The sequence below is a fragment of the Astatotilapia calliptera genome, chromosome 6 (assembly GCF_964374335.1).
Source record: "Astatotilapia calliptera chromosome 6, fAstCal68.1, whole genome shotgun sequence".
NCBI lineage: Eukaryota > Metazoa > Chordata > Actinopteri > Cichliformes > Cichlidae > Astatotilapia > Astatotilapia calliptera.
Genome location: NC_137427.1, coordinates 29237266 through 29263801, shown reverse-complemented (window position 1 = coordinate 29263801; position 26536 = coordinate 29237266). Strand labels below are relative to the sequence as shown.

The window sequence follows — 26536 nt, the reverse complement described above, 5'->3', positions numbered from 1 at the left end:
TTCTTTATGAGGCAATTATGGAAAGTTTTTTAATAATTGGCAATCATTTCTAATATTTCACATTTTTTTTGTAAATGTCACCACTCCTCCTCTCCTTTTTTTACCTTATTTTTTCCTTCTCTCTACGTACACCTCCGCATTTAGTCATTAGCTATTATTAATCTCCAACTCTCTTACACAGTGTGCCCTTTGTCCTGTCTTCCTCTCCTCACTCCCTCGCTCGCAGCAGACGGCTGCCCCTCCCTGAGTCTGGTTCTGCTGCAGGTTTCTTCCTGTTAAAAGGGAGTTTTTATATATGCTCTAAGACAACCGGTGCTTTTTTGGTTTTCTTTTCCTACTTTCTTTTTTTTTTCTTTTTTTCCCCAAAGCTTTGGAAAGATAGTAACTGGACTGGTTTTTATAAAGCGCTTTTCTACTCCACTGGAGTACTCAAAGTTTTATACAACTGCCTCATTCAGCCAGGCAGTCGAGCATATTTGGCAGTTACACATCCACCAGCAGCCTGAACTGTTGGTACTTGGCAGAATGGATCCATTTTTCTCATCCTATCGTCTGAAAGTTGTAACAGAAATTGAGACCCATCAGACCAGGAAATGTTTTTTCTAATCTTTTATTGTCCACTTTTAAAGAATGTATCGTCAGTTTCCTGTTCTTAGCAGACAGAAGTGATGCGGTCTTCTGCTGCATTTAGAGATGCTCTTCTGCGTACCTTGGTTGTATGTAGTGGTTATCTGAGTTACTTTTGCTTCTGTTCATCTCAGAGGAGTCTGGCCATTCTCCTCTGACCTCTGACATCAACATGCATTTTCACCCAGAGAGCTGCAGCTCACTGGATATTCTCTCTTTTTCTGACCACTCTCTGCAAACCCTACAGATGGTTGTGGTGAATAATCTCTGTAGATGACCATTTTCTGAAATTCCCAGACCACCCTGTCTTGCACTATGACAATAAGTGCCACATCAAATAACTTAAATCACCTCTCGTCCCCATTCTGATGGTCACTTTGAACCTCAGCTGGATACTCTGCACACCTAAATGCATGTGAACAGTGAATGGATGTGCATTATTATTATCATTAGGCAGATTAAAGCATATCATTATTGAATTAGTTAACTTTTTTAAGCCTAGAGCCATTTCAAATACTTCTCAATCAGCTCAACAAATATCAGGAAACACAAACTTTTTCTCTCCAGTTTGTCACAAATTGTGTCTGTGAGCGCTACAGTATGGAATCAGAACGATGCCACCTTGAAACGAAACCGAAAAATGGATTGAAACCGAAAAAAAATATTGTAACTGAAATAAATATACTGAAAAATCTTGTATTGAAACCGAAAAAAAAATTGACAGTGAAAAACAATTAATTGAAACTGTAATTTTTTTGTTTTCGCTTACAATTTTTTTTTGTTTTCGGTTTCCATCCATTTTTCGGTTTCAATCCATTTTTCGGTTTCAAACCATTTTTCAGTTTCACTCTGCTGGCACTGTTTTGGTGTACGGGGGCGCGCTGGGGGGCGGGGATTCCGACCCGCATGTATTTGCATATATTATAATGCTGACCAATGACTGGAGAAAACACTGACGACGCGGCTGCGGTCACGGACAAACTCGCACGTGTCTGTTCGGGAATGGCAGATGCCGAGAGGTCCAGCGTTTACATTACCGACTATTTCAAAGTGACAGCCTGAGGTGTTCTTCAGTAAATTGGACTACCGGACAGGAGGACCTGAGGCCCCACCGCATTATTTTTGGTAAGTTAAATGTGTTTGTAAGCTAATCCGTAATTTAGGTCCTTAGCTAGCTACCTAAGGACCTAGCTAGCTAAGATGAGCACTCGGCTGTCGGGGAAACATGTTTTGTAAAGTTCGTTTAGCTAACCCGTGCAGGTGAATGAATTTACCCTGACTAAAGAAATCAAGAGAAACGCACCGGGCTGCTCAGTGACTAACCACGGTTACTGTACTTTTATTATGAGTATTATACTGTAAGAGCAACGGGCTGGACTCTGCTTCTGCTCCTGTGCAGAGCTGATTATTAAATATGTGCAAACAGCAGCATGTTTTCTGTCGCTTTCCACATGTGGAAGGACATTAAAGCCAACTTTTAAATTCCCCTCATTAGTCAATAGCTACGGATTAAATAGCAAAGCCCGATACTTATGTACTGAAACCAACTACTTCCGCTTGTCAGCTTAACTTAAAATGTTACATTTTTCCCCTGATTATTTTTTTTAGCTTTTTTTTTTTTTTTACTGAGTTTGTTACAAATATTCAGGTTAAAAAACTGTCCAAATTATTTTTAATGAATTATGTTCACAAAGTCACATGTTCAGTACTCTGTACAGCTTGCATCCTTTAGGACAAATAATTTGAAACGTTAATATTTCTTGTTCAATACTGAGCTGATAACACCTCTGTATGTTGTGACCAGGATGCAGCAGCAGACTGAACCTCGACTGAAACCTGCTCCATCATCTCATCTTTGCAGATGTCCATTTATAAAGCATCAACAACTCAAAGGTAAACATGATATTAGAAAATGTGTTAGTAAAGCCTTTAAAACAAATAAAAAAAATAAACAGCTGTCGGCAGAACTGTAGGACTGAACAACTTCAGATCCCGAGTGTGTGAGGCCGGAGAAGGATCAGCTGTATTTCAGATTTGAGAGATAAACTTTATATTTCAGTTTGTGATGATTCTGTTGTTTGTGATTACAGGAGCTGACCTCAGATTCAGACCTCAGCACCACCCAGTGACAGCAGACAGATCATCCTATATCTTCAATCTTTGTAGTAACTCCAAAATTAACTGAAGAAAACGGTACAAAGGTTAAAGTACCACATGTGCTGTCAGTGAAAGCTGCAGCTGTTTTATTGATAAATTTAAAGACAAAAAGTCAAAAGGATTAATCACCCCTGTAACTGTGTCACTATACATCAGCATTAACAGTACCTCAGTTTGGTGTTTCAGAAAACTGCTGATCTCAGACCTGCACAACTTCTGTTTTAAACACTGAATGTACTCAGCTACATGAAGAGCACGTGATGTTTTCTCTGACACAATTAAATAAAACCTGATTAAAAGTCAAAGGTTGTTACTTGTATTTGAACTAAAAACTTGTGATCTGGAATTCTTTCACTGTTTTTTGACAATAGTGTGTTATTTATCATAAAGTAATTCAGAGTCATTCATACCAGAGTAACCAGTGAGCACAACATATATTTAACTTTCTACAGGACTTAAAGCTATTACTATAGCTTATAGCTATTACTTAACTGCACTACTGTATAGTTCTGTGTAAATAATCATTCTGTACATATGATGATTTTTAATCCTACAACTGTTTATAATTTGCATAGTTCACATTTCTGTATATCTCAGATTTCTGTAGTTTCTCATTTATATCCTGTACATAGTTTGTACTCACTACAGCCTGTACATACTTATAGTTATAGAATATTCACAACATATTTCATACCGTGTACATTGTAACATACCATAATAGACCCATTTCTGTAATATACTTACATATCTATACTATTGCTAATATATATTGTAATATATCTATATCATGGCTAAAGCACTTCTGGATGGATGCAAACTGCATTTTGTTGCCCTGTACCTGTGCAATGACAACAAAGTTGAATTCTATTCTATTCTATTATATTATGTAAAAGTCCAGACCCTCTGAGGATTATCTGAGTACTTCTAACATTACACAAAACAAAGGTCTCCATCAGTGTTCATGAAATGCTGGGTTTATCCTTCTTGTGAGGGAGCTGCTGGTGAAGATCACGAGCCCTGCTTGATCCCGGCGATGAGTCTCAGTCTTCCTGGTGTTTCTGAAATGATGCCTCTCACTGTGGGTCAACAGAACTTCTGGCACAGGACAGCTGTAATGAAAGAAATTGAAGTTTTGGAAATGCCCTATATGTGAGAAGCAGATTTTGTATTTACTTTTCTTTTGCCAATCAAGATAACAAATAGGGGTGGGCGATATAAACGATATATGATAGAAACGATATAAATTTGGCTAACGATAGAGCGATATAGTCAAAATCTCTATCGCGATAGTGCATGTTGATGATGTCATCAAGCTGCGCCTGTTTTGGTCGAAAGCATCGCAGCGGCTACAACCATTATCATCTGCAGATTATGGCGGGCGATAGTCATAGCAAAGAGATGAAGCACTTTTGAAATATGGGGAAAGCCAAAAACTGCCGTTCCTTCACTTCCGTAACATTGATTCATTAATGTTGAATTCTCTCGCAGCTGCTCTATTCCCATGTTGTTGCAGTATATTAGTAACTAACCTCGTATTGTGGATGAATAATCTCAGTTGTTCTCCTGACTGAAGTTTGGCCCATGTATAGCATCCTGCTATGTGATTGCATTTGTTCCTGACCACCAGAATCCCTCACGTTAACTTTTATTGAGTGGAAAAAAAGTTAGCTGTGTCGCTAGCAATCACATTCACGTAGCACAACATTATATACCAGGTAGTCCAACTTCAGTAACCCTGCAAACGCCACTGCTGTTTAGTTTTCTGTCTTCATTTATGTTGGTAGCAGAGCTGTTTCAAAAGTCTCTCAGTCAGAACATGGTATGAAATGTTTAGGTGTAAACTAGCGAGCTAACTTCCTGTTAACTTCTAACTCCGTTAAATTTAATAAATTCTGTTTTCATGGATGCATGGATGTACAACTTAATTGTTACACCCGATAAAGCAGCAACGCTGATGATTTAATTAAAGATGAAAGAATTTAGACTGTTTTTAATTCTGTGTTCGTTTGACTTTGGGACCTGAAGCGGACGGAGTTTTGGACCCAGATTACTCCGCGAAGCTCCTCACTACGGCAGCCGTAATGCTCTTACAATCCAGCAAGCAGTGCGGCTTACCAAAGTTGTACTAAAACATTTTTTAACAGATTTCTGCACGCCAAAATCGGTTCGAGGTCAGTAAGCACAACCAGAATTCATACATAAGGCACACTCTCGATTTTTGAGAAAATTAAAGGATTTTAAGTGTGCCTTATAGTGTGGAAAATACGTTATACAGAAGAAAAGAATATATCGCAATATATATCGTTACCGCACATGCTTCAAATTATATCGCGATATGAATTTTAGGCCATATCGCCCAGCCCTAATAACAAAGTATAATTTTCACCATACAATTACTAACCTTGTCATCTCCTGCACTGTCTGTTTTGGGCTCTGGGCTCCTCCTTCCCAGTGCTCATGAGACTGCTTTGATGCACTGTGGTATGAGGTGCTAACCTGTTGACAGTGTTGGGAAGGTTAATTTTAAAATGTATTCCACCAAAGATTATAGAAGTAATGTATTCTGAATACTTTACAACTACATGAATGTGCTATTGCTGTGTGATTTATTACTATTACTGAAGGCTACTCGCCATACCAACACCAACTAGATGTTAAAATCTTAATATAAATGAGTAACAGTAGGGTGGACATTAGGTAAGGCTGCAGCGATCTCGTGTAGAAAACTATTCAGCACGTATATAAAACAGGTCAGCGGCTCCGAACCGTAGTAAAGGGACCTCTGGCTAATACGTCCGGTTCGTGTCGGGCTCATAGCTGAAAACTAGCTTTACTTTGTTGTCTGGGTCAAGTTTGCTAGCGAGAGACAGAGAGAGGCGTTGAAAGGCTGCTTATTGTTTCGGAGGAAAACACGAACACGTTGTACAGTCGAGTCTTAACAGCTTACTTACAGCTGGGCTCGTCAGGCTCTCTTTTTGGCTTTAGTGGTTATTATTATATTTACATGCTTCCAGCTCCTGTTTCTGCTCCGTGACAGCTGTACTTTTCCTTTTTCTCCCTCCTCGCTCACAGACACATAACGGGTATGGCAGTCCATTCTCCCTGCAGTACTGCCCATGAGGCTACATTGTTTAGGGCGATGCCTTTAACACTCTGCTATTGCCTTCATATTAAATAATTTTTGTATAATAATTTTTAGAGGCTCTTATTGTGTGTTTTGTTTGGGTTTCCACCGGCGTGGAATTACCAAAAAATAGAGAGACCATAGCCTAACATATGAAACAGGTAAATACCGCCATGTAATCCATTTATTTCAACAAACTAACTGTATTCTCAATATCACCTATTGAACAGTAATTGTAACGGATACATTTACTCATATTTTGTATTTTAAATACGTAACGCCGGTGCATGTATTATGTTACTGCCCAACACTGCCTGTTGAGATCCTGAGATCCGCTCCTAGAACACCGGCCTCCAACTCCTGAAGAGACACGGGTGTCCCTAAATTTAGCAAATATTAGCTTCAGGCTAGCTTGCTACGACGAATAGGCTAATACCAGCATTTTACCACAACTTCACCAGATGTAGCTAAAAAAACTAAACTAATGTCCAGTCCAGTGGGACAGCAAGAAAAGATGACAAAAAATGATTACTTACTTGCGGTTTGGAGGTTCGAGCTGAAATTGAAGCAGCCATTGAAAGACGGGAAGAGAGAAAGATGGCAGCTTGGTCAGCACTAGTGGCCTCTATAATATATGCAAATACATGCGGGCCGGAAACCCCGCCCCCCCAGCGCGCCCCCGGACGCCAAAACAGTGCCAGCAGAGTGAAACTGAAAAATGGATTGAAACCGAAAAATGGATTGAAACCAAAAAATGGATTGAAACCGAAAAAAAAAAATTGTAAGCGAAAACAATTCCATACTACAGCTGCTGCAGTGTTAAAGTGACGCAAGAGAAGAAGATGAGGGGTTATTTGCAAAGGTAAGGACTGCTCAGCAAGTGAAGTTTTAGAAAATCAAATTTAGATCTGCAATTAATGTTGATTCATTTTAGAGTTTTTTAACCAAATGTTGGATCAAAATTGCCAAATTATGTCTGTAAAATGTCTTCCAAAACAAATTAAATATACGAATTTTGTCTTATTCAGAGCTTGCATGAAAACAGCTGGCAGTTTAGTTCAAGCTACACCGGTTAGTTTGCTGTATCGTGATAACATTTACAATGATGCACTATTTGGGATGGAAGTACTGTTACTAGGTTACATCAGGGGTGTTAGGATCTTTGGGTCCTAACACCTCCTAGTTTCTTGAGTTTTTCTTGCTCCTCCCAGTTTTGTGGGTTTTTGGTTCATTCTTGGAGTTATTATGTGATTACACTCTAGTTCTTCATGTCCTAGTCATTGCATAAGTTATCACCCTCATACCTTTCTGACCTTTTGAACTGGTACACTCCTGCAAGATCACTGAGGTCTGCAGATCAAATGTTCCTAGCTGTCCCAAAGTCCAAATTAAAGCACAGAGGAGATCGAGCCTTTGCCGTGACTGCTCCTAAACTGTGAAACAAACTGCTGTTTCACATCAGGACCTTTTATTCCTTGGCTTTTAAATGAGAATAAGTTCATACTACTTTTATTTGTCTTATTTCTTACTCAGATCTTCTCACTTTATGCTTCTTAGATTTTGTCATGTCTTCCTATGTTTTTATCTCTTTTGATTATTTAAATGTACAACACTTTGCTCAACAGTTGTTTTAAATGTACTATATAAATAAATTCAAGCTCGTTGCTGTAACCTGTTTGTATTTTGATCTTTTGAGTCTGTAAAATTTAGTTATCTTCATCTATGGCCCTGGTCATGCTTCTGTGTCTCACTGTGCCCTGTCCCTATGGTCGGTCACCCTGTTGTCTCAGGTCAGTCATGTCTCTGTGCTTATTTAGTCTTTACCTGCATCTAGTTTGTCTCGGGTCCGGGTCTCTGTCTCTGTGTTTGTTTATTTCTGGTCTTATTTTGATCGTCTCTTATGTGTGCATTGTGTTTTTGCTTCTTCTGTCTTGTTAGCCTGATTTAGTTCACCTGTGCTCCCTGGTGCACTCCATCTCCCTCATTACTTCCTGTGTCTGTTTAAGCCCTTGTTTGTCTTTCCCTCAAGCTGTGTGTCCTGTGAGTTCCTGTGTAGTTTCCTAGCTTGTATTCCCACATGTCTGCTTAGTCTTTCTATTCAGTCTCATGTAAGTTCAGCAATAACTGAGTTCAGTTCTATGCCTGAGTCCTCCATATTGTATAACAAATACCTCTCACACAGTGATAAAGGGTAGCAGACATTAATTTATATTTGAGGTGATGCTGATTAGACTGGTTTCTACTTTTTACACTAGATTTATCATATTAAGGGGGTTAGAAATAAGCCACATAGCTCACAACACATACAGTTATGTCTTGTTGAATTCAAGATAAAGAGCAGTGAATATCAGAGCAGCAGCACAAGTCAGCTGATCACAGTTTGTACACAAAGAAACTCACAGAACAAATCATTATGTGACTCGTTTCCAAGAAATCTCTAAGAAATTCTTTTCACTGCACTGCTACATCCAACCTTGATCCTGGTCCATCGTGTCCTCGTAATCCTGCTGAAGCTCAATTTTATGACACATTTGGAGAGTCTCTATAAATATTACCGTCTGTGTTGAACGTGTCAAATTCAGCCGTGTGAAGCACTCAACAGACATATAAAGAAGCAAGCATCAAGACAAAAAGTTTAAAGCTTTTTCACAACAAAGCCAACACTTTAAACCTGTATCACTTTTATTAAGAAAATTCAAAGTTGCTAGGTTGATCCTGATTGGCCAAAAAGTGACATTACAGCTCATCTTTGGATGTTTTGTTGGTCTTTTCCTCTGCGGACTCATTGGGCTCCTGAAAAAGAGGAAAACGTGTGAACTGTGGATTATTTTTAAAAGAAAAACAGCATAAATCTGCAGCGTTAACACAAACCTTGCTATCGCCAGCAGCCTTGTCGGCTTCCTTCTTCTCATCCACCTCATCCTCATCATCATCATCATCATCGTCGTCGTCATCCTCATCCTCATCCTTTTCCTCTTTAGGTAAAACTCCTCCACCATCCAGGAATTTAGAAAATGTCTCCAGGTCCCTTTCTCCAGTGTATTCGATCACCTGAGAGAAAAGGAAAGAATGCAGTGTGTAGAGGTGTGTGTGTGTGCGCGCGTGTGCGTGTGTGTGTGTGTGTGTGCGCGCGTGTGTGTTTACCTCTTTGTCACCAGCTGGGAAGTATTTGAGTGTTGGGAAACTCTTAATGTCAAGAGATTCCACTTCATTGGCTGTGGCGTCTATTTTGGCTATGATGATGTCATCATGGTCGGCATATTTCTCACCAAGCTGATCCCAGATGGGAGCCAACTCCTTGCAGTGTCCACACCATGGAGCATCTACACTCAGACACACAGAGATACACATACAAGGAACGTCATTCTAATGTTGGTGAAGATGAATTAATGAAAGGTGGATTATTTCAGCTGTATGTTACAGTAAACACAGAGGAATAACCATTTTAGAGATCTGCTTCGTTGCTTAAAGGAAATGTGGAAGGATAGGAGGTTCTTACCTTAAGTTCAGCTAAATAAACTTTAACTCCCTTAATGCCAACTCCCTGTTTGGTGCATACTAATCTACACACATTATATGGACCAAAGAACTTAGCCAACACGATGTTCCACCAACAGGAGCTGCTCGACATGTAAACTCATGCCATGAAGCTCCTGGTGCACAGTTTCTGTGCTGATGTTAATGACAGAGGTTTGGAGCTCTGCAGTTACTGAGTCAGCAGAGAGTTGGCGTCTTTTATGAACTATACGTGGTCTACCAACACTTACAGCTGATCGTGGAATTTATAGATGTCACAGAAAACGTTACAAACTGACTTGTTGCTATGATGGCATCCTGTTACAGAACCGATTCTTTCATAAATGTTTGTAAAGGCAGACTGCATGGCTAAGTGCTTGACTTTATACACCTGTGGCAATGAAACTGAAAGCACCTGAATTAAAAGGCGTTTCCTAATCCTTTTGTCCACATAGTGTATGTTCTTTATTTTAGAAATCCAGCTGAGCTGTTGGCCTGTCTTACTGCTCTTGCCCCATATGACTTTAGAGTAGTGACATGGCCACGTTAACAATTACTTGTGTTAAGTGAGAACAATAATCTTCTTACAGAGTATGTGCCCTTTCTCCACCTTAATGGGTGGGCCAATCTGAATGAAACTTGCATTACTAACATCTAGATGGTGTTTTTTTGTAGATCCATTATAAACCCCAGCTCTGTTAATTTTCATGATATCATGTTCATTTTATCATACCTCTATAAATGTGATGTTATCTTCTCTGTTTGCGTTTCTTACTTTTGTTCATCTATTCACCACCAAATACAGAATGAAGAATTTGAAAAACTGCCGCAAGCCTGGCATGAACTTTAGGATTGGTTGTTGCTAACTAATATTACCTTTTTGCAGTTGTGTGACTCCATCCATATACTAAAGTTGGAATGTACTTCTGATTGTGTCCAGACTCAAGATACGTGCAGTGCAGACGCTGAACGAATTTATTAATCGGTGGATACAAAAGGTCAGCATCACCAGATCAGCATCTGACTGAAGGTGAAATATCGTCACAGTCTCACCCTCTGCTTCTGTGTGCGTATGGCGCCAAATATTGGCCAAAAAAGTGTTTTTGAAGAACAACACTATGGCAAAGCACAGGTGACCATCGACCTTCTGGCTTTAAAATGCTATTTTATTAGACATTTTGTGGCTGTAGTCTTGACTGGTTGCATTGATGTTTGGCCAGCAAATTCTAATCAGCTGTTCAGTGTGTGCAAGACAACGTTTAAGCAAATTTTGGCAGGATTAAAAGATTAAAAGACAGCCACAGCATAATTATGCCTCGAACATATAAAAAGAACAGGTGTGAATTTATACTACTTTTTCTCCAGGCTAAGCCTTTTTCCCAAATCCGGATCTTTCTCCACATGCCCTGCTTTGATTACAGGAGTGGAATCAGTTGCTTGGTGGCTTGAGTTTCCAGCTGCCAATCATCTGCAATCATCTTTGCCTCAAATACCGGTCCTTAGCTCCAGCATGCTGCCCAATCACATAATCAGCCGTTCAGTTCCTCGAGCCACTCACTAAACCTCTTGCTAATTCCTTGCTGATCCACTCCTGGAGTGGACCTCCTCTGGTCTCCAGCTTGCACAGATTACTTGTGTCTGAGTGTCCCTCTCTGCTCTCACTGGCTCGGATTAGCCTTCGCTCTGTGTGCACGCTGCCAGCTCCAATCCTTTTACCAGCTCATTCTGCTTCTCTGTCTCAAACACTTCATGATGTTCTTTGGTAAACTGTAAATAAATATTGCTTGACCATGCTTCTGCTTCCTGTCGCTTCACTTTGAGTTCTCTCCAGCTTTAACACAAGACTTGAATGATAATGTTATCATATATAGATACTGCATCTAATATCAGTACCTCCTTCACTCAATAGCTTAATCTACTTCTGTTAGTGCTTGTTTTGTGTCCTCTTCTGTAGTTTCTGTAACATTAAAATCGTTCAGTATGCTATAGACTCTACAGCCTTTGCTCCATGCTTTCTTGAGAGGATGTTTTGTTCAGAAGTAGTAAATTCAAGGAGTTTTCCCTCCTTGAATCCACTGTTGGTGGATATGCAAATATTTTTCTTGTCAAAGGTTTAAAGACTGCATTGGAAATGTCTATCCTCGGTGTTTGTGCAGGGTTCCAGCTGCCAAATTTCCTATTAGACCAGGACTCGCTTTTAAGTTATTGAGATGTCGGAAATCCTGCTCACAGGTAGGCTCATTAAAGTAAGATGAGACACCGGAGCAACTCCGGTGCCGGACTCTAAAAATCATTTAGCGAAGCAGCTTAAATCAAGGACTAATGAATTTGAAGTCAGAGAAAAGTGATGATCAAAGTGATGTTGGCAAACTTCACTGCAAATTTGATTGAGTTGAATAATAAATGAATGCTCTGATTTCACAAGATCCCTGTCCAGGATTTGACTTACAAAACTCCACAAACACATTTTTGGTCGGGTCCAGAGCGACGGAGTCAAAGTTCTTTCCCACCAGGATTTTAACTGGTCCTTTGTCCCAGTCCTCTGGGATATCCTCTGACCGATAGTAAGGCTGCAGAAGAAAAAAGGACCAGTTAGAAGAACTCGTACTTCTACAGTACTTTACTAGTTACATTACTTCACTCCAAGTGCTTTTAACCTAACATTCACAGTCACATACAGACTTGAGAAGGTGAGGACTGTCTGCATTTGTAGTACCTTTGCAGTACCATCCACAACCTCTTGGCACAGCTGTCGTAGTGAGTCTATGGTCAGTTCCTCTGAGTCATTGGCGTACTTCTTTCCTGTGTCCATATTAATGATGCGCATCGTGGGGGCGTCGTCCTTGGACACGGCAAAGTAGCTCAGCACGTGTGACAGGGGCTCTGACACGTCTATCAGAATGAACAGCAGCTGTATCACACACACACACACACACACACACACACACACACACACACACACACACACACACACACACACACACACACACACACACACACACATTTCCAACAGTTTAGAGGACGAAGCACTGATGAAACAAAGTCTTCACCTTACATTGTAATGATCCACATGACACACACACACACACACACACACACACACACACACACACACACACACACACACACACACACACACACACACACAGAGCAGGACAGTTACCTTTCCCTTGAACTCCTTGGCAACAGCCTTGAATTTTTCCAGGAGCCTCATCTGACTCTCCGCTGTGGAGTTCATGAACAGAAGGCAGTGCACGTTGATGCCAGAGTTGAAGACTTTGTCTGCTACCTGAAAATACACACACACACACACACACACACACACACACACACACACACACACACACACACACACACACACACAGTATTATGCTATCATTTTTTAAATTTAATTGCAGTTTTCTCTTCGTGTCTGCTCACTGGTGTGTGCGTTACCTCCTGGCTGAATCGGATGATCAGCTGCAGGCTGTTTTGCTTGATGAAGGTGGTCATGTTGTTTTTGTCCAACTTCCCTTCTTCTGACAACACAAAGTCTGCTCTGCCATCATCAAACTAGCAAACACACACACACACACACACACACACACACACACACACACACATTTACATTTTACATACTTACATACTTGAAATATTACACCTGCAGGATTAAGGTTCATAATTCTGTGCGTTCTTTCTCCACATCTATAACACAGTAGTTGCTGTATAATCTACCCTCTCAAATCCATAAATGTCATAGTAATTAATGTGTTTTGGTCTTTAATTCAGTTTTAGTGGTTTTAATGTTTGATTTGTTACCTCATGTGTACGTTTTTTCTTTCACATACAGTATGTTTAAATGGTTTTCTATGTTTGTTTTTTCTTAATTATCTATAAATAATACCAACCTACCAGGTTGCATTTTCCCTTTTAAATAAATACAAAGATTATTACAACTATTTTGTCATATTCTCACTGATTCATCAAAATCTGTTTTATAGTGAAGTTATTCAAAGAAATGACTCATAGACTCAAAGAAGTTGATTCTGTTATATGTCACAGTCTCTTTTTCTGATGTTTTTTCTCTTCATGGTCAATAGGATAAATAATTTACAGGAACACGCAGTCACCATCTCCGGACACTAGATGGCAGCAAAGCAAAGTATCTGCAAAGTATTTGTACCTTTTTGAAGAGCACCACGGAGGTGCCTTTCACCTCATACTTCTGGAAAACCTCTGGAGTGGCTGTGACTCCAAACTCTGTGTCAGGCAAGTCCATAGCAACTTCCTTAAACACCTGAGCAGCTTCACTATCCAAACTCTGCAGGAGAGGGCGAGAGCATGGAGTTACGAGCACTCATAGATGATTGCATGATTTAATGTTAGCCTCGACAGAAGGACAGACCTCGAAGAATCCCACTACAGTGATGTTATGGGCGTCTATGAACTGAGCTGCAGAATCTGCAGACTCCAGGGCTTCAGCACCGGCGCCAGTGCGACGCTTCATCCACTGGATTATCCCCGTCGTCGTCCTCTTACCTGCAGAGAAAAGGTCGATATAAAGCGGCTGTTTCAGGTGCTTTGAAGCAAAGAGTGCCCAACATCAGCTTGTAGCTCAGCTTTGAGCAGAAATGATAACAAGAGAGTAGAAACAGGCAGTCAATGAATTCAATTAAGGAACAGTCAGAAAGTAATGGGTATTTGTAATATCTGCTAAAAGTCTGGCTTAATTAATAAATGTTGGAATTGCTAGCTAGCTTTTATTTTTAGTACTAGCTAAAAGGTTATGGGTAAATATTTGAAACAGCTAGTCAAAGTCATTTTATATCGAGGGGTACATACCGCCAACCCAGCTTTGACCTTAAGTAATCGGTCAGTATAGAGGTTTAACTGCATATTGCTAAATGTGTAGTTAAATGAGGGGGCAGGGATAGCTCAGTAGGTAGAGTGGTGGCCCCATGATCGGAAGGTCGGGGGTTCAACTCCACTGAACGGCTACCCTGAGGTACTCCTGAGCCGTCCCTACACACTGCTCCCCGGGCGCTGCATTGGTGGCTGCCCACTGCTTCACTGGGTGAATGGGTTAAATGCAGAGGAACTATTTCCCTATGCGGACTAACACATACATGAATAGAAAGTTTGCTGTAGTAAATGAAACAAATCTGTCTTAAATTGTAAGAAATAAATGTGTAAAAGTGCAGAAAAAGTTGTGGTAGCTTATCGTGCAGACTGTCCTGTAATTATAAAGCACACAAGTGTCATTAATTCCCAAAAAATACCTTTTTTAAAAAATTTTGGACCCATTTATTTCTACAGTCAATAGTGAAAAAACAAGAACGTTACTGTTGTTTGTTTGTTTATCTGTCACTTAATTACACTTGAAGTGCAAATAGCCTTGGAGAAGGTTTTTAGCAGAAAAAAAGTTAAAAGCCCCAAATTGTCATCTAAAAAACATTTCCAAACCTGTCCAGTGGCTGGATTGGACTGTTTGCTGGAAAAATGAATTTACAGTAATTATTTTAATTTTAAAAAGTGTAGCATGAGTTCAATTCAACATGTTTTAATGTGAGAAGTGATGCTGATGAAGGGCTACTTTTTAAAAATACAATTTTTGGTCACATTAGATTCTTATTGTAATAAAGTTGAGCGAAAGACCAGTAAAGACCTCTAGGCAGATTCCAACCCTTATTGCATATGGGTCAGCTGCTCTACTCAGTACCCATCCCACAGGCCTTTGTGGGAACCACAGCTTTGACACACAAAGACTCAGAAAAATTATAATAATTAAAAAATATCTAACACCAACTGGGTTACACAGTAGTTTAAACACGCACATTTGGTTCAGTGTGCAAACTAATAGATGATAACCCTCGAAGGTGCTGGGAGGTGGAAAAATGCAAACTATACACAATCAGGTGATGATGTTCACTGATGATGCATAAAGAGCTGCTTGTGTTTGTGTATAAGTGTGTGTGTTCACCGGTGTATTCGACAGGCTCTTTGCGGTCTCCATTGATGAAGAGTTTCAGAGTGGGGAAGCTTCCGACGTCAAACTCTTCGGCCAGCTCTTTCTCCTCCGTGGCGTCCACTTTGGCCAAGCGCAGCTCCGGCTCCTCCTCCTTCAGCTTCTCGGCAGCCTCGGCGTAAATTGGCTCCAGCTGTTTACAGTGACCGCACCAAGGAGCATCTACAGTACATATAAAAACACATGAACACACACAGTTCAATGAAAGTTCCAGAGAACTCCAGAGAGAGTGAGAGACAGAGGGAGACACTACAGGGGTTTGTCCACAGCAGGCCTCTGCTGCTATCAGCAGCTCCTGTCCAGATACTCATGGAAATGAGCAGCTGATAGAAAAGTGGCAGTTGGGCTCCGTCTTTCTCCCCCATGTCTCATTTCCTCGTCCTGGCCTCTCCGCTTCAGTTCATCTGTGGGAGAGTTGAACCCGCACAACACCTGGACAGGACGTGTCACGTGTGCGATAATGCCTCGGCGCTGTTAAAGGCTGGGAAAGGAAAGATTTTCTCTCTTTTGTAAATTGATCAAATTTTAAATTCCTTGCCAGCAAAATGAGATAATCTTTTCACTTCCTGCCATATTTTCTAACCTTCTTTGATCAGTTTAGATTAGATTATGTTCCCAGGATGAACAAGGAGCATTAATGCTTATTTTACATTTTAGTTTTCATGTTATTACATAAAATCTGCACAACTTACCTATGAGTTCTTCTTTATGTGGCGCCTTATGCCAACCTTCGCTGTCACTGATGTTATTTGTGCATAAAAGCAACTCAAATTTAATAACAATTGTGTTGAAGACAGAACAAAGCGATAAGGGAAAATTCATCACAAGTTATTACTGGCATCTAAAGAAGGAGAAAGAGCTCATTTATCATAATAATCAGGATTTTGTTCCAGGATATAAGACATCCCACTTACAGAATTCAACCAGTAAATACTGATTCTCGCTGAGGGCTCTTTCAAAGTTGTTGATGTGAAGGATCATGACGTTATTCTCCTCCTCTATCTCAGTTGTTTTCTCTTTCTTTGGTGCCTCTGCCTCCTCCTCCGCCTCCTCGGTTGTCTCCTCCGATGCCTCCTCAGACGTCTCCTCTTGCGTCTCTGTCTGGCTGTCAGTGCTGTCCTCGGCCTGCGTGCAGGAGGCCCACAGCAGCAGGCCCAGCAGCGCTATGAACAAAAGCTTGTGAGTCTTCATGTCTGCGTCTCTGTCTGAGCTGCTCTGGTACCTGTGCTTAGGTGTAGGTGACCGTCAATGCATGTGTCTTTTACTCTTTGTACGATTATTTATCTAAGATGAAGCGTGTGTGTCAGAATGTTACTGGCCTTCCCTGTCATCCAATCAGGCGTCACGCCTGTAGGGGAAACTTTCCAGTCTCGGCCAATCAAACGATGCCTTGTAGATTCAGAATTGGGTAAACTGGATGATCGACTGCTGTGTTTGATCACACGTACACCTACTCGTATGTTTGTGTTTGTGTTTCTTTTGTTTATAGCGTTTAAATAGACCTCCCCATACACCACGTGGTAGCATTAAAACGCTTTTAACTTTAACTCCTCTTTCTGCTCCTTATCAAACCCTCATTTACCTAAAAACTCCCACAGTGATACTAACAAGTGGATTAACAACTCTTACCATTTATCACACCCTTTATGTTTACTCAAACTACAGAGACCACTTTCCACAGTTGCCCCTGTCATGACCTCAAATTTAAATCCACAGCACCATTAATCAAGAAAGATAGCAAGTTTCTCTGTTTTCTCTTCAAGCTAGCAACGTGAAATATCACTGAAGCTGAGTGCTGTCAACATAGTGCTATCTTTGTCATGCAGATGCTTTGCGTTTTACTGTGCGTGTCGATGTGCGCTTCAGTTAATCTAAAACCAGTACATGTAACACTCACATACGCACGGCTCACAGCGCCGAGTCTTTCTCCACAGGCAGAGGTTGTCCAGCTGTTTTCAGGATTTTAAAACTTGCTTCAAAAGTTGAGATTGAAGTTTGAGCTCTTAAAACAACCGCGAGGTTCTTTTCTTTTAACCTTTGTGTTCCTCTAAAACGTATGTTTTGAAAAGTCTTACTTATTTGCTGAATTCAGTTTTTTTTATATAGTGCCAAATGAGAACAACAGTCATCTCAAGGTTTATATTGTAAGGTAAAGTTTTTATGAGCAAGCACTTGGCAACAGTGGGAAAGAAAAACTCCCTTTTAACAGGAAGAAACCTCTGGCAGCACCAGGCTCGGGGAGCCGTGACCGGTTGGGGTTGATGAGAGGGAGACGGGACAAAAGACGTGCTGTGGAAGCCACATCTGTTTCTGTTTATAACTTTAAAACTCAATGACTATCTTGGAACTTTATTGAACTACGTCCAGGTTTCTCAATGTTGCTCTGAGATTCAAAGAAGCAGGTCATTGCTTCCAGCATCCTCTCTGTCTCCATTTTTAGTTTCCTGTCGTCTCTCTAATACCGATTCGCAGATAAAGGTAAATTGCGCATTAATGTGAAGGGTTTCACTCCAGGAAACAGCTGCAAAAGAAAAGTTTGTGTTGCTGCCCGTCTGTTTAACCTTGGACAGCTTCTATGTACAATAGAGATACCGTGAGATAAATGATGGGTGTGGTGAGTAGTGTTTTCTTTACACCTGTAACCCAATGCTGTAGCCACACACAGCAGGGATGTTACAGCGTCCTGGAGTGCACCTGTGCAACCATGTGGCAGAACAAGAAGTTAAACTTCTTTTTTTAACAGCTCCATGACTGCATGACCAAAACGATGATGGATTTATTCAGAAAAACTTAATTTTTCAACCCAACACAGCCATATTTGACAAAATCCAAACTGTGAATTAGGGAGTAAATAACAGCAACAAAGAGTCAACACTCATGTTAATGAATCTATTTTATAAAATATCAACAGCAGCTCTACAAAATGTTATGCAACAGAAATAAAGCGTAACAGTTTCACATCCGATTATGTTACAGTAGTAGAGGACACAGTGGGTCCTGGTACATTTTTTTATTAAACTAAATCTCACTCTGCTCAGATGGCAGGTTCTTTGTCTCGACCCTTTCAAACTGCAGAAAACTGTATTTGTAAAAGGATCATAAGTGGAGTCTTTTCAGTCCCAGGCTGAGGGTGGCGTGATCAGTGCTGCATGTTTGTGTTCTCCGTCAGCGTGTGAGTGAGCTCCGGGTTTGGATCCCAGTTTGCCAACAGGTCGCTGAAGTCTGGCTGAGCGCTGTCGAGGGTGTGCATGTCGTGCTGCGCTGGGACGTTATAGTGCATGTGCGCGTTCTCGTCCGTGCGTGTGAGGTCCTGCGAAGGCGAGGCGCCGGTCCTGTGTGCGATGTCAAGCGTGTTACTCAGAGTGACCAGAGGGCAGCTGTGGATCGGCTCGGTCCAGAAACTGAGAGGCAGGTGCCGTTTGATCATCGGTTGGCCTCGGCCCTTGCTCGGGGCCCTGAGGTCAAACAGTTCAGCCAGGGGCCCCAGCCCACTGCTGTTGCCTTTTGCAGCCGCGGCTCTCTGCTCTTCAGGACAGGCCCTGAAGCTGTTCTCCTGCATCTCAGGACTTCCTCTCGCTATTCTCATCAGGTCGTCATAGTAACGCAGACGCCCACTGGTGGTGATGGAGATGGAGTCGCTGTAGATGTCGCACGCCTCTCGGTCACCGGAGCAGCGACCGAAATAGCGCTGCACATCGCGACTGATGACGTCGGCGAACCTCAGCAGCTGCTTGGTCACATCCAGAGCATGGTGAGCGGGGTTTAAGAAAACCTCCTCCAAACCTTCTTCCTCTTCCTCCTGAGCCTCAGATTCTTCGTCCTCCTCGTCTTCATCTGCCTGTCTCTCTTCTTCGTCTTCTCTCTCCTCTGGCTTCTCTGGCAGCGTCTTCTCATAGGCACCGTCCTTACACGGAGAATGCTGAAAAATCATGGGGAAGTAGGCCGGAGTCGGAGCCTGGATGAGAAAGTTCCTGATGACACCTGCAGCCATGTCGGCTTCTAATCCTGGTGAGATGAATGAAGAAAGAGGGACAGTAAGAACTTGATTGGGAATAACAAAAAAAGGATAAAACGCTTATATTGAGTTTCCTTACCTTACCTAGCTGCCAGGTTTAGTGTCTGTCCAAGAATAAAGGTCTGGCCTGGGTCACTGATGGATTTGCTCGATGTGCCCTCCAGGACCGGCCCTGTATATATACCTCCGCACACGCCAGTAGGCGTGTGTGTGACTGGCGTCGGATGAGGCAGCTTCCAGGACAAATATTTGCGCGCGGGATTGGTCAAACACACATTGTTTACTTTATCACTGGGCAACCAGGGAGGGGGGCCGAAGCTAATGGACCCTCTGCTAGGGGATGATGGAGATTTGTTATCCAGACGCGGACACAAACACATCATTGCCTTTTTCCGTCCCTGTTATCAGGCTAGTTAAAGGATAAAAGAGCATGAAATCAAATCACATGCTGTTTTGACTTTTAAAGGGGAACACTTTGAACCCCCATCAGCCCACCACATGCCCCCTACGACAGCAGGCTAACACACAGGCTGGCCAGACACACTCTCCCTAACGAACGACACAGTGTAATATTCTTTAAAGCACCCAAGTAACGCGCCATCGGCCGCTGGTTGACTTGGAGGGTAAAACAGAGAAAATCAGAGTGCCCTCAAGGAATAAACTGATAAGCAGGTTAGCTGTTAGCATCTCATGGTATAAAACCACTCAACCAATTAAAGCTGACAGGGAGGAGATACTTTATCATTTATTGTCAATATACAAAAACTACAAACTCTACGGTGTTGCACCATCTTTCTATGATTTACAACTTCCCTGGTTTGTGTCGGGATTTGGCCTCCTGAGCTTATTCATTCAAAAAGATCTTAAAATAGATATTCAGATACCAGATGTCATATCACATAGTTTTAAAGTAACGTTTTAAAGACCTGCACCACCAATTGTGAAGTCCATAAAATGCCGTTCAGCCTCTCGGTTTGACATAGACCTAAAATAATGGCCACAAAGACAAAAGTAGGTTTGTTTTCAGTGCTGTTTTTCCAAAAAGCTACCAACATAAACCCATGTGCTTTTCTAACTTAAAACTTAACTCATGAATCATTAGTTCCCCAGACATGGATTAAGGCTAGTCTTGGACTAAAAGCTTTAATCAGTGGAGATTGTTACTGATTATTGACTTAGGCTTAGTCTGTGTCTATGAACCAGGCTGGTACTGCTTCAGAACAAGACTCCTTTAAAAACACAAAGAGAAAAACAAAGACAACAAAAATTAAGTTTTGCAATATGCTCTAAGTTGGTACTTACAGATAAAGTTTAAACTGAAACTTGAATTTTTGAAATCAAAAAGGAAATACACTCTTCACAGAAAACTGCACAATAATTGCAGTTGTCTCACAGATTAAGGCCAATTTGACCTGGTTTGCACTGTAACATTGTATATACGTGTCTTGCTTCTGTTTATATGTGCATGTAGAGCATTATTTAATGTGTGTGTGTGTGTTATCAGGAAACCCTGACTCCCCTGGTCTGCCTGTCATCAGTATCCAGGCTTCTGTGTTGATTTTAGGGCTAAAGATCAATAGCAGCAATATGTCAGCTCTCAAGAGGCTGACAAAGAATTACACACGCTTTTAGGCACACAAGCACATAGACACGCAAAACAAACACAGTAACTTTGTGATTTGTCTAACATGTTATATTCATTATAAAAAGCACACATGCAAACTAAAGATTTTAGACCACTTTCTATGACATACATACAATAGATGTTTGTACAAGATAAATGGCAATTATCGTCAGTTGTCATTCTTTAATATTTAGTTATGATAAATAAAAATGAAGTCATCATAAAATCTTTACTTGCTTATACGTATGGCCTTTGGTAACAAACTCAAAAGCTACAGGTGTTCATGTAAAAAGGAAATTTAAAGAAGTTCAGTAGTAATGTTTTTAAAAAGTTATTATTTTTCCATTTTTAATTAATAGATGTTAGAAACATGCAAACCTTTGATAAAACGGTGAATTAAGAATGACTGGGACGTGATGTCATATCCTGTCCACTGTTTCTCCTCTGTGCACCCCGTTTTACCTGTGTTATTTTAAAATTAACTAAATAAAATAAAAAAATATTATACATATCTTTGCTGTTAATTGAAGGGAGAAAATGAACAGAATGGAATAATTTAAAAAATGTGATTACATTTTAATAAAAGTTCTTTTTAATCTCAAAGACATGAATTAAAATTACATCAAATATCAAAATAAATCTTTTTCTTTGAAAATACTTGTTTATCACACTCTGAAAACTATATTTGAGCAAAGTCAGGGACATTTTTCCCTTTCATATTTACAAAAATATAAGACTGACTGTACATTGAACACTTAGACACAGAGATGAGATTGTCCTATAACAGGGAGGAGAATTTGGGCAAAATTGTTATAGAATAATGTTGTGGGCTTTGTGAGTTTGTTTCTGTAACAGTTTAATAAATCGTCTTTCAGATAAAATCAAAAAATCATTGAAAATCTGCCTCTTTTTGTTTTTAAAACTTTACTACCTTCAAACTGAATAGTAGGAATGACCTGTATAAAACAATTATGACCAGTAAAAGACTACTGACTATCTCACTTTACTTATTATGTAAACCTACATGTGTATATCCATGTATGTACATGGTTTGTGTGCATACATTCATATAGAAAATAAATCTACTGTTATAAAATATAGAGAAAAGCATATTTGCAGGAAGAATTTACATTTCATTTCAAACACAATTGGCACAATAACTGGATGAAATTAAATCAGAGGATTTCAGAAATGCAAATGCAGGTATTTTTTTAAACTGCAACATTATAAGTATACAATCTCCTGTCCTGTAACTTAAAAGGAATTAAATTGAAGTGAGTCAGCTGAGAAAATGGAATTATTAAAAAAGATTTACTAAATTACATTCGACTTAAAAAAAATTAGATCATAACTTTTCATATTAATTTTGTTAAAATAAGATACTAAAAGATAAAAGTAGTATGTTACACTGTATTCATAGCATAAAATCACTGACATTGTAGCACTCAGAAAACATAATTTGAATGTACATTCATTTTAATATTTCTAACTATAAATGCTTTTATAGATTGTTTGTATCGTCAATTTCAGGTGTTTCGATCGCTGTTCTCAGACTTTGCCAGAACGCTGGGATCTGATCTTCATCATCAGGCCACTCCAGGTACGTCCTGGAGTTCATCACTTTCCGCAGCCTGATGAACTTTTTGGGGATGTTATTTTTGTCAATGGGCTCCAGTAGAATCAGCACAACTGCGTCATCGTTTTGATCAAACAATCTAAAATGGGTGTAGTCAAGCTCGTACTTGCACCACTCGCTTCTGACAAAGTTCTGGGAGAGGACGAAGAGCGTTCTGTGACTCTTCTCTATAGCGTCCATGATGTTGTCTACGATCCATCCTCCGGGAACAAAGTCTCTCTTGTGGAGGCAGAGTCGGAGGGGCGGTTCCGACTGCTCCAGGGCCGGGATCAGATGCGCCTCCACCCAGCCGGAGTCCATTTCACTGTAGGACACAAAGGCATCGTACTGGAGCACTCCCTTCTTCAACTTTGGCTTTCTCTTTGCTTTTAGCCATGCCCAGGTCATCTTCATGTACCACACAACGCTGAACTTATAACACAGACCTGCAATGAGCACACACAGCACCAGGATGCCTAAGCAGAGCAAAGAAATCGCTAAAGCTGTGCGGCACTCAAACACTGACAGCTTCACGTCTGACACTCTCTCCCCCCTCACTGCATCGGGAGAGTCACAGATGTAAGACTTTAAGTCATGTCTAACTACAGTTTTGTGGTTCATCAAGTCATTTGTCACGAAACCTACAAAGTCACATGAACAGACGTAAGGGTTGCCAGCAGCTTCCAGGACCCTCAGGCTCTGGTAATCATGCAGGTTTTTACTGCTGAATTTGGCCAAGTTGTTGTCTTGAATGGAGAGAACTGCGAGGCTGACATATAAATGCCCATCTGGGAGATTTCCAAGCTTGTTGCCAGAGATGTACAGCTCTTTGAGAAGCGGCAACTCAATGCTAAAGACAGTCAGTTTATTTCTGGATAAATCAAGGATCTGTAGGCTCTGTGGTAGGCAGGATGTCACCTCAGGAAGAGAAGTTGACGAAAGGTTTAAGAACTTGAGACTTGCTGGCCAGGAACAAGTCGAAGGCATGCTGTCAAATGAGTTTCTACTCATGTCGAGGTTTTCCAGCTTTTCTAGTCTAGTGAAGAGTTTGCTGTTGATTAAAAACAAACGATTTCTGCTGATGTTGAGTGTGTGGAGATTTAGAAGGACATCCTCCTTTCCATAACACATCATTTCCATATGTGCCAAATCTCCGATTATGTTGTCACTGATGTCCAAAACCTCCAGGTTTGTGAAATGAATAATGGATTGACAAGGAATGGCAAACAACATAGTGTTTATCATAGATGTCCTTCTTACTGGTTTCATCATACTGTTTAAGAAATTCAGGGCAGGAAATCTGTAGAATGAATGAATATCAATGTTTTTGAAGACGATGACATCCAAGCTGTTTAGGCTTATGTGATGCAGACGGACTTCCTCTTCATTTTTGAAGATGTGAGAATCTTCAATGGCAAAAAAAGTCAGATCAGAGCCCGACAAAATATTCACAAGTTGTACACAAGCTGACACAGACATGTTCACATTTTTGAAACTAAGACCTGTAGCACCACGCTCGATGGCCACGTGAAGTGGGAACATTTGCAAACTTTTGTTAAACTGTGTGTCAGTGAATGTCACTGTTGTGTTTGGATGAACAACGTCTAACAATATAGCTCGTACTACTGCTAAATCTCTGTGAAATACTCCATTGAGACTAAGTGTTACATGGCTAATGGGTCCAATTTGTCTCAGACTCCCTCTGTTAAACACTTGCAGATGATTTCCTTCAAAAACAAGTTCCTCAAGACCAAAAAGGCCAGAAAAATCCCTTTTACTGACAGACTGAAGGAAAGGTCCTCCAAAATGGAGGGTCTTCAAGCTCCTCAGTGGCAGGAAAAGGTTTCCCTGACCAAGTGTTGAATATTTGTTTCCCAAAAGATTCAAGTAGTGGAGAGAAGTCAGGTTCTGAAACCAACCAGAAGACAAAGTCTCCAACTGGTTTGAGGACAAGTCCAGTTTCTCCAAATGAGTCAGTGGGTGAAATGCGTCTTCATGGATGGTTTTGATCCTGTTGTTATTCACGAACAAAGCCCTCAAAGCGGCATATGAAAGAAAGTCATCTTTCATTATCGTCTCCAGTGCGTTTAAAGAGAGATCGAGCTCAGTGATGAGTTTTGAAGCGGCTGCAGGGACTTCTCGAAGGTTTTGGCTCGAGCAGTCGCAGGATGTTTGTTCACAGTGGTGACACTGTTGACTGGTGAGCGCCGAGCACTGAGATACTAACAGGACAAACACGAGAAACTTCATGACTTTTTCTCCTGAGTGCCTGCAAAACACAAACACAAAATCAAACTCAGAGCTTTTCTTTCAGGTGGGGAAATTACAGTTTGACCCACTGGCAGCAGTCGAGTGATCATTAAGAAAGACGCGTCTGCAGAAAAGACATCAGGGACCACAAACGTCTGAACCAAATTCACACAAACACAAATTCTTACTTTTCAGAGGAATAAAAGAACAGTATTATATACGCGTATGCCAGTAAATCATCACAATAACACAATGTACACAATATAATCTACAATCTTTAAATAATTGTCTAATAGTTGACACTTGACTTGCTTTTCATAGTGTGGAATTTGTCTTGATTGTTATAGAGTTCAGAATGTTTCACTGAAGTAGCAAAATCATGTGTGTCTTTAATTGCATATAAACAAAGAATTTAAAAATGGAATTGGAAAATGTTCTTGAAAATGCATTCAAATTTAATGTTACTGATGTTATATTTAGTTTTTCAACATATCATTAAAACATAATAAATTCTCTGGTCAAAAAAACAAGCTTAACAGCTTTATGCCTGCACAGAACAAAATAATGAGAAAATACCTTCATAAATGTCCCGTCTTGGTCACAGTTGAAATGTCTTACACTTCTTCTGAACATTCAGAACAACTTCTGAAGTGTCCTGTGCCACTTCTATTGGTTGTGGCTTAACTATTTCCCCATGTCTGGCATACATCCTGCCATATTAGGAAGTGGTGATACAGAAACAGAGTGGCAGTTTGTCTGCAGGGCTTTGGGATAAGAATAGGATAAATGGTTTCTCTGGTTTTACTGTTCAGTTGTCTGTAGAAAGCTTCCTCTATATGTTATTTGAATAAAATACATGTGCCTTCAAACGCCCAACAAAAATGTTTTTTGTTAAATATTCAAAAAGTAAAGCAAAAAAAAAGAAAAGGTGCATTTAAGTTTAAATCCTAAAAGATTAATTCCATGCCGTGTGAGAATGGGTGTGTACGCTATTGAAGAGTGTGGCTGTACTTGTCTGCACTTTTTTTGTCTGACTGGAGGAAAAAACAAAACAAGAAACTCCCTCCGTTGAACGGTTACAGTTATTTGACGGTCGCATTTGTGCTGCAATTAACTGCTTTCAGTTTGTGACGTTAGCTGAGTGAATGCTGACCCCAGCCTAGCAGTCAAGCTTTGCACTTCAACAGGTAGCAAAAGCAGGGATGAGCAGTCACACTGCAGGCTCCTTTTCTGCCTGTTTGTGTGTCTAAAGTAGAATCACTCAAAAGTGTCTTTGTGCTGGTTTTCATCTTTTCTTTGTGCTGTGAGCTTTGTTTTCACACCTAAATACTGAGAGAAAGATCATATGTTTGCCGTCATTAGCGCAGGGATTTGTGTTGGTGTGTAGGACTGCAACCTCGAGATTTATAATGTTAAATGCTCATTATGAGACAGTGTGGTTGAGGTTATTTTACAGAGTAACATGAAAGTAATGTAATGAGTAGAATAACTAATTACTTTCTCCTGGGAGTTATTAAGCAATGTACTTTATTACTCTGGCGGAGGTGCGGTCTATGGCTTCACTGCAGGGGAAACCAAATATCAACTCTGTTAATTATAATAAA

At 40.5% G+C, this 26536-nt stretch overlaps 3 protein-coding genes and 2 long non-coding RNA genes across 5 annotated transcripts; 1 reads left to right on the top strand and 4 right to left on the bottom strand.

Moving 5' to 3' along the window:
- Nucleotides 1–1570: 1570 nt before the first annotated feature.
- Nucleotides 1571–3089, top strand: LOC145429489 (uncharacterized). The gene is made up of 3 exons (XR_013909738.1): nt 1571–1752; nt 2432–2520; nt 2718–3089. It is a non-coding gene; the product is annotated as an uncharacterized LOC145429489 (long non-coding RNA).
- Nucleotides 2830–6576, bottom strand: LOC145429488 (uncharacterized). Its single transcript, XR_013909737.1, has 3 exons — nt 6445–6576; nt 5186–5280; nt 2830–3893 (listed from the first exon to the last, which is right to left on the bottom strand). It is a non-coding gene; the product is annotated as an uncharacterized LOC145429488 (long non-coding RNA).
- A 1996-nt stretch (nt 6577–8572) lies between these two features.
- On the bottom strand, nt 8573–16713 carry pdia2 (protein disulfide isomerase family A, member 2). The gene is made up of 11 exons (XM_026171517.2): nt 16343–16713; nt 15384–15590; nt 13809–13942; nt 13587–13724; nt 12860–12976; nt 12588–12713; nt 12141–12335; nt 11874–11994; nt 9053–9231; nt 8780–8959; nt 8573–8701 (listed from the first exon to the last, which is right to left on the bottom strand). Exons 1-11 carry the CDS (start codon nt 16617–16619, stop codon nt 8645–8647), a joined length of 1731 nt encoding a protein of 576 aa, XP_026027302.2. The 5' UTR covers nt 16620–16713; the 3' UTR covers nt 8573–8644.
- Nucleotides 16714–18303: 1590 nt separating this feature from the next.
- percc1 (proline and glutamate rich with coiled coil 1) lies at nt 18304–19432 on the bottom strand. Its single transcript, XM_026169431.2, has one exon. The coding sequence runs from the start codon at nt 19417–19419 to the stop codon at nt 18568–18570; it is 852 nt and encodes a 283-aa protein (XP_026025216.1). The 5' UTR covers nt 19420–19432; the 3' UTR covers nt 18304–18567.
- A 2193-nt stretch (nt 19433–21625) lies between these two features.
- On the bottom strand, nt 21626–25351 carry LOC113024419 (toll-like receptor 2). The gene has a single exon (XM_026171516.2). It carries the CDS (start codon nt 24930–24932, stop codon nt 22569–22571), a length of 2364 nt encoding a protein of 787 aa, XP_026027301.2. The 5' UTR covers nt 24933–25351; the 3' UTR covers nt 21626–22568.
- Between the last annotated feature and the right edge of the window lie 1185 nt (nt 25352–26536).

Coding starts and splice junctions, on each gene's coding strand:
- pdia2 (XM_026171517.2), bottom strand. CDS start 16,619: ATGAAGACTCACAAGCTTTTGTTCATAGCGCTGCTGGGCCTGCTGCTG. Junction 12,977..13,586: donor CCGTGGTGCTCTTCAAAAAG/GTACAAATACTT, acceptor TGTGTTTGCTAG/TTTGATGATGGCAGAGCAGA. Junction 9,232..11,873: donor AAATGTGTTTGTGGAGTTTT/GTAAGTCAAATC, acceptor GTCTGAGTGTAG/ATGCTCCATGGTGTGGACAC.
- percc1 (XM_026169431.2), bottom strand. CDS start 19,419: ATGGCTGCAGGTGTCATCAGGAACTTTCTCATCCAGGCTCCGACTCCG.
- LOC113024419 (XM_026171516.2), bottom strand. CDS start 24,932: ATGAAGTTTCTCGTGTTTGTCCTGTTAGTATCTCAGTGCTCGGCGCTC.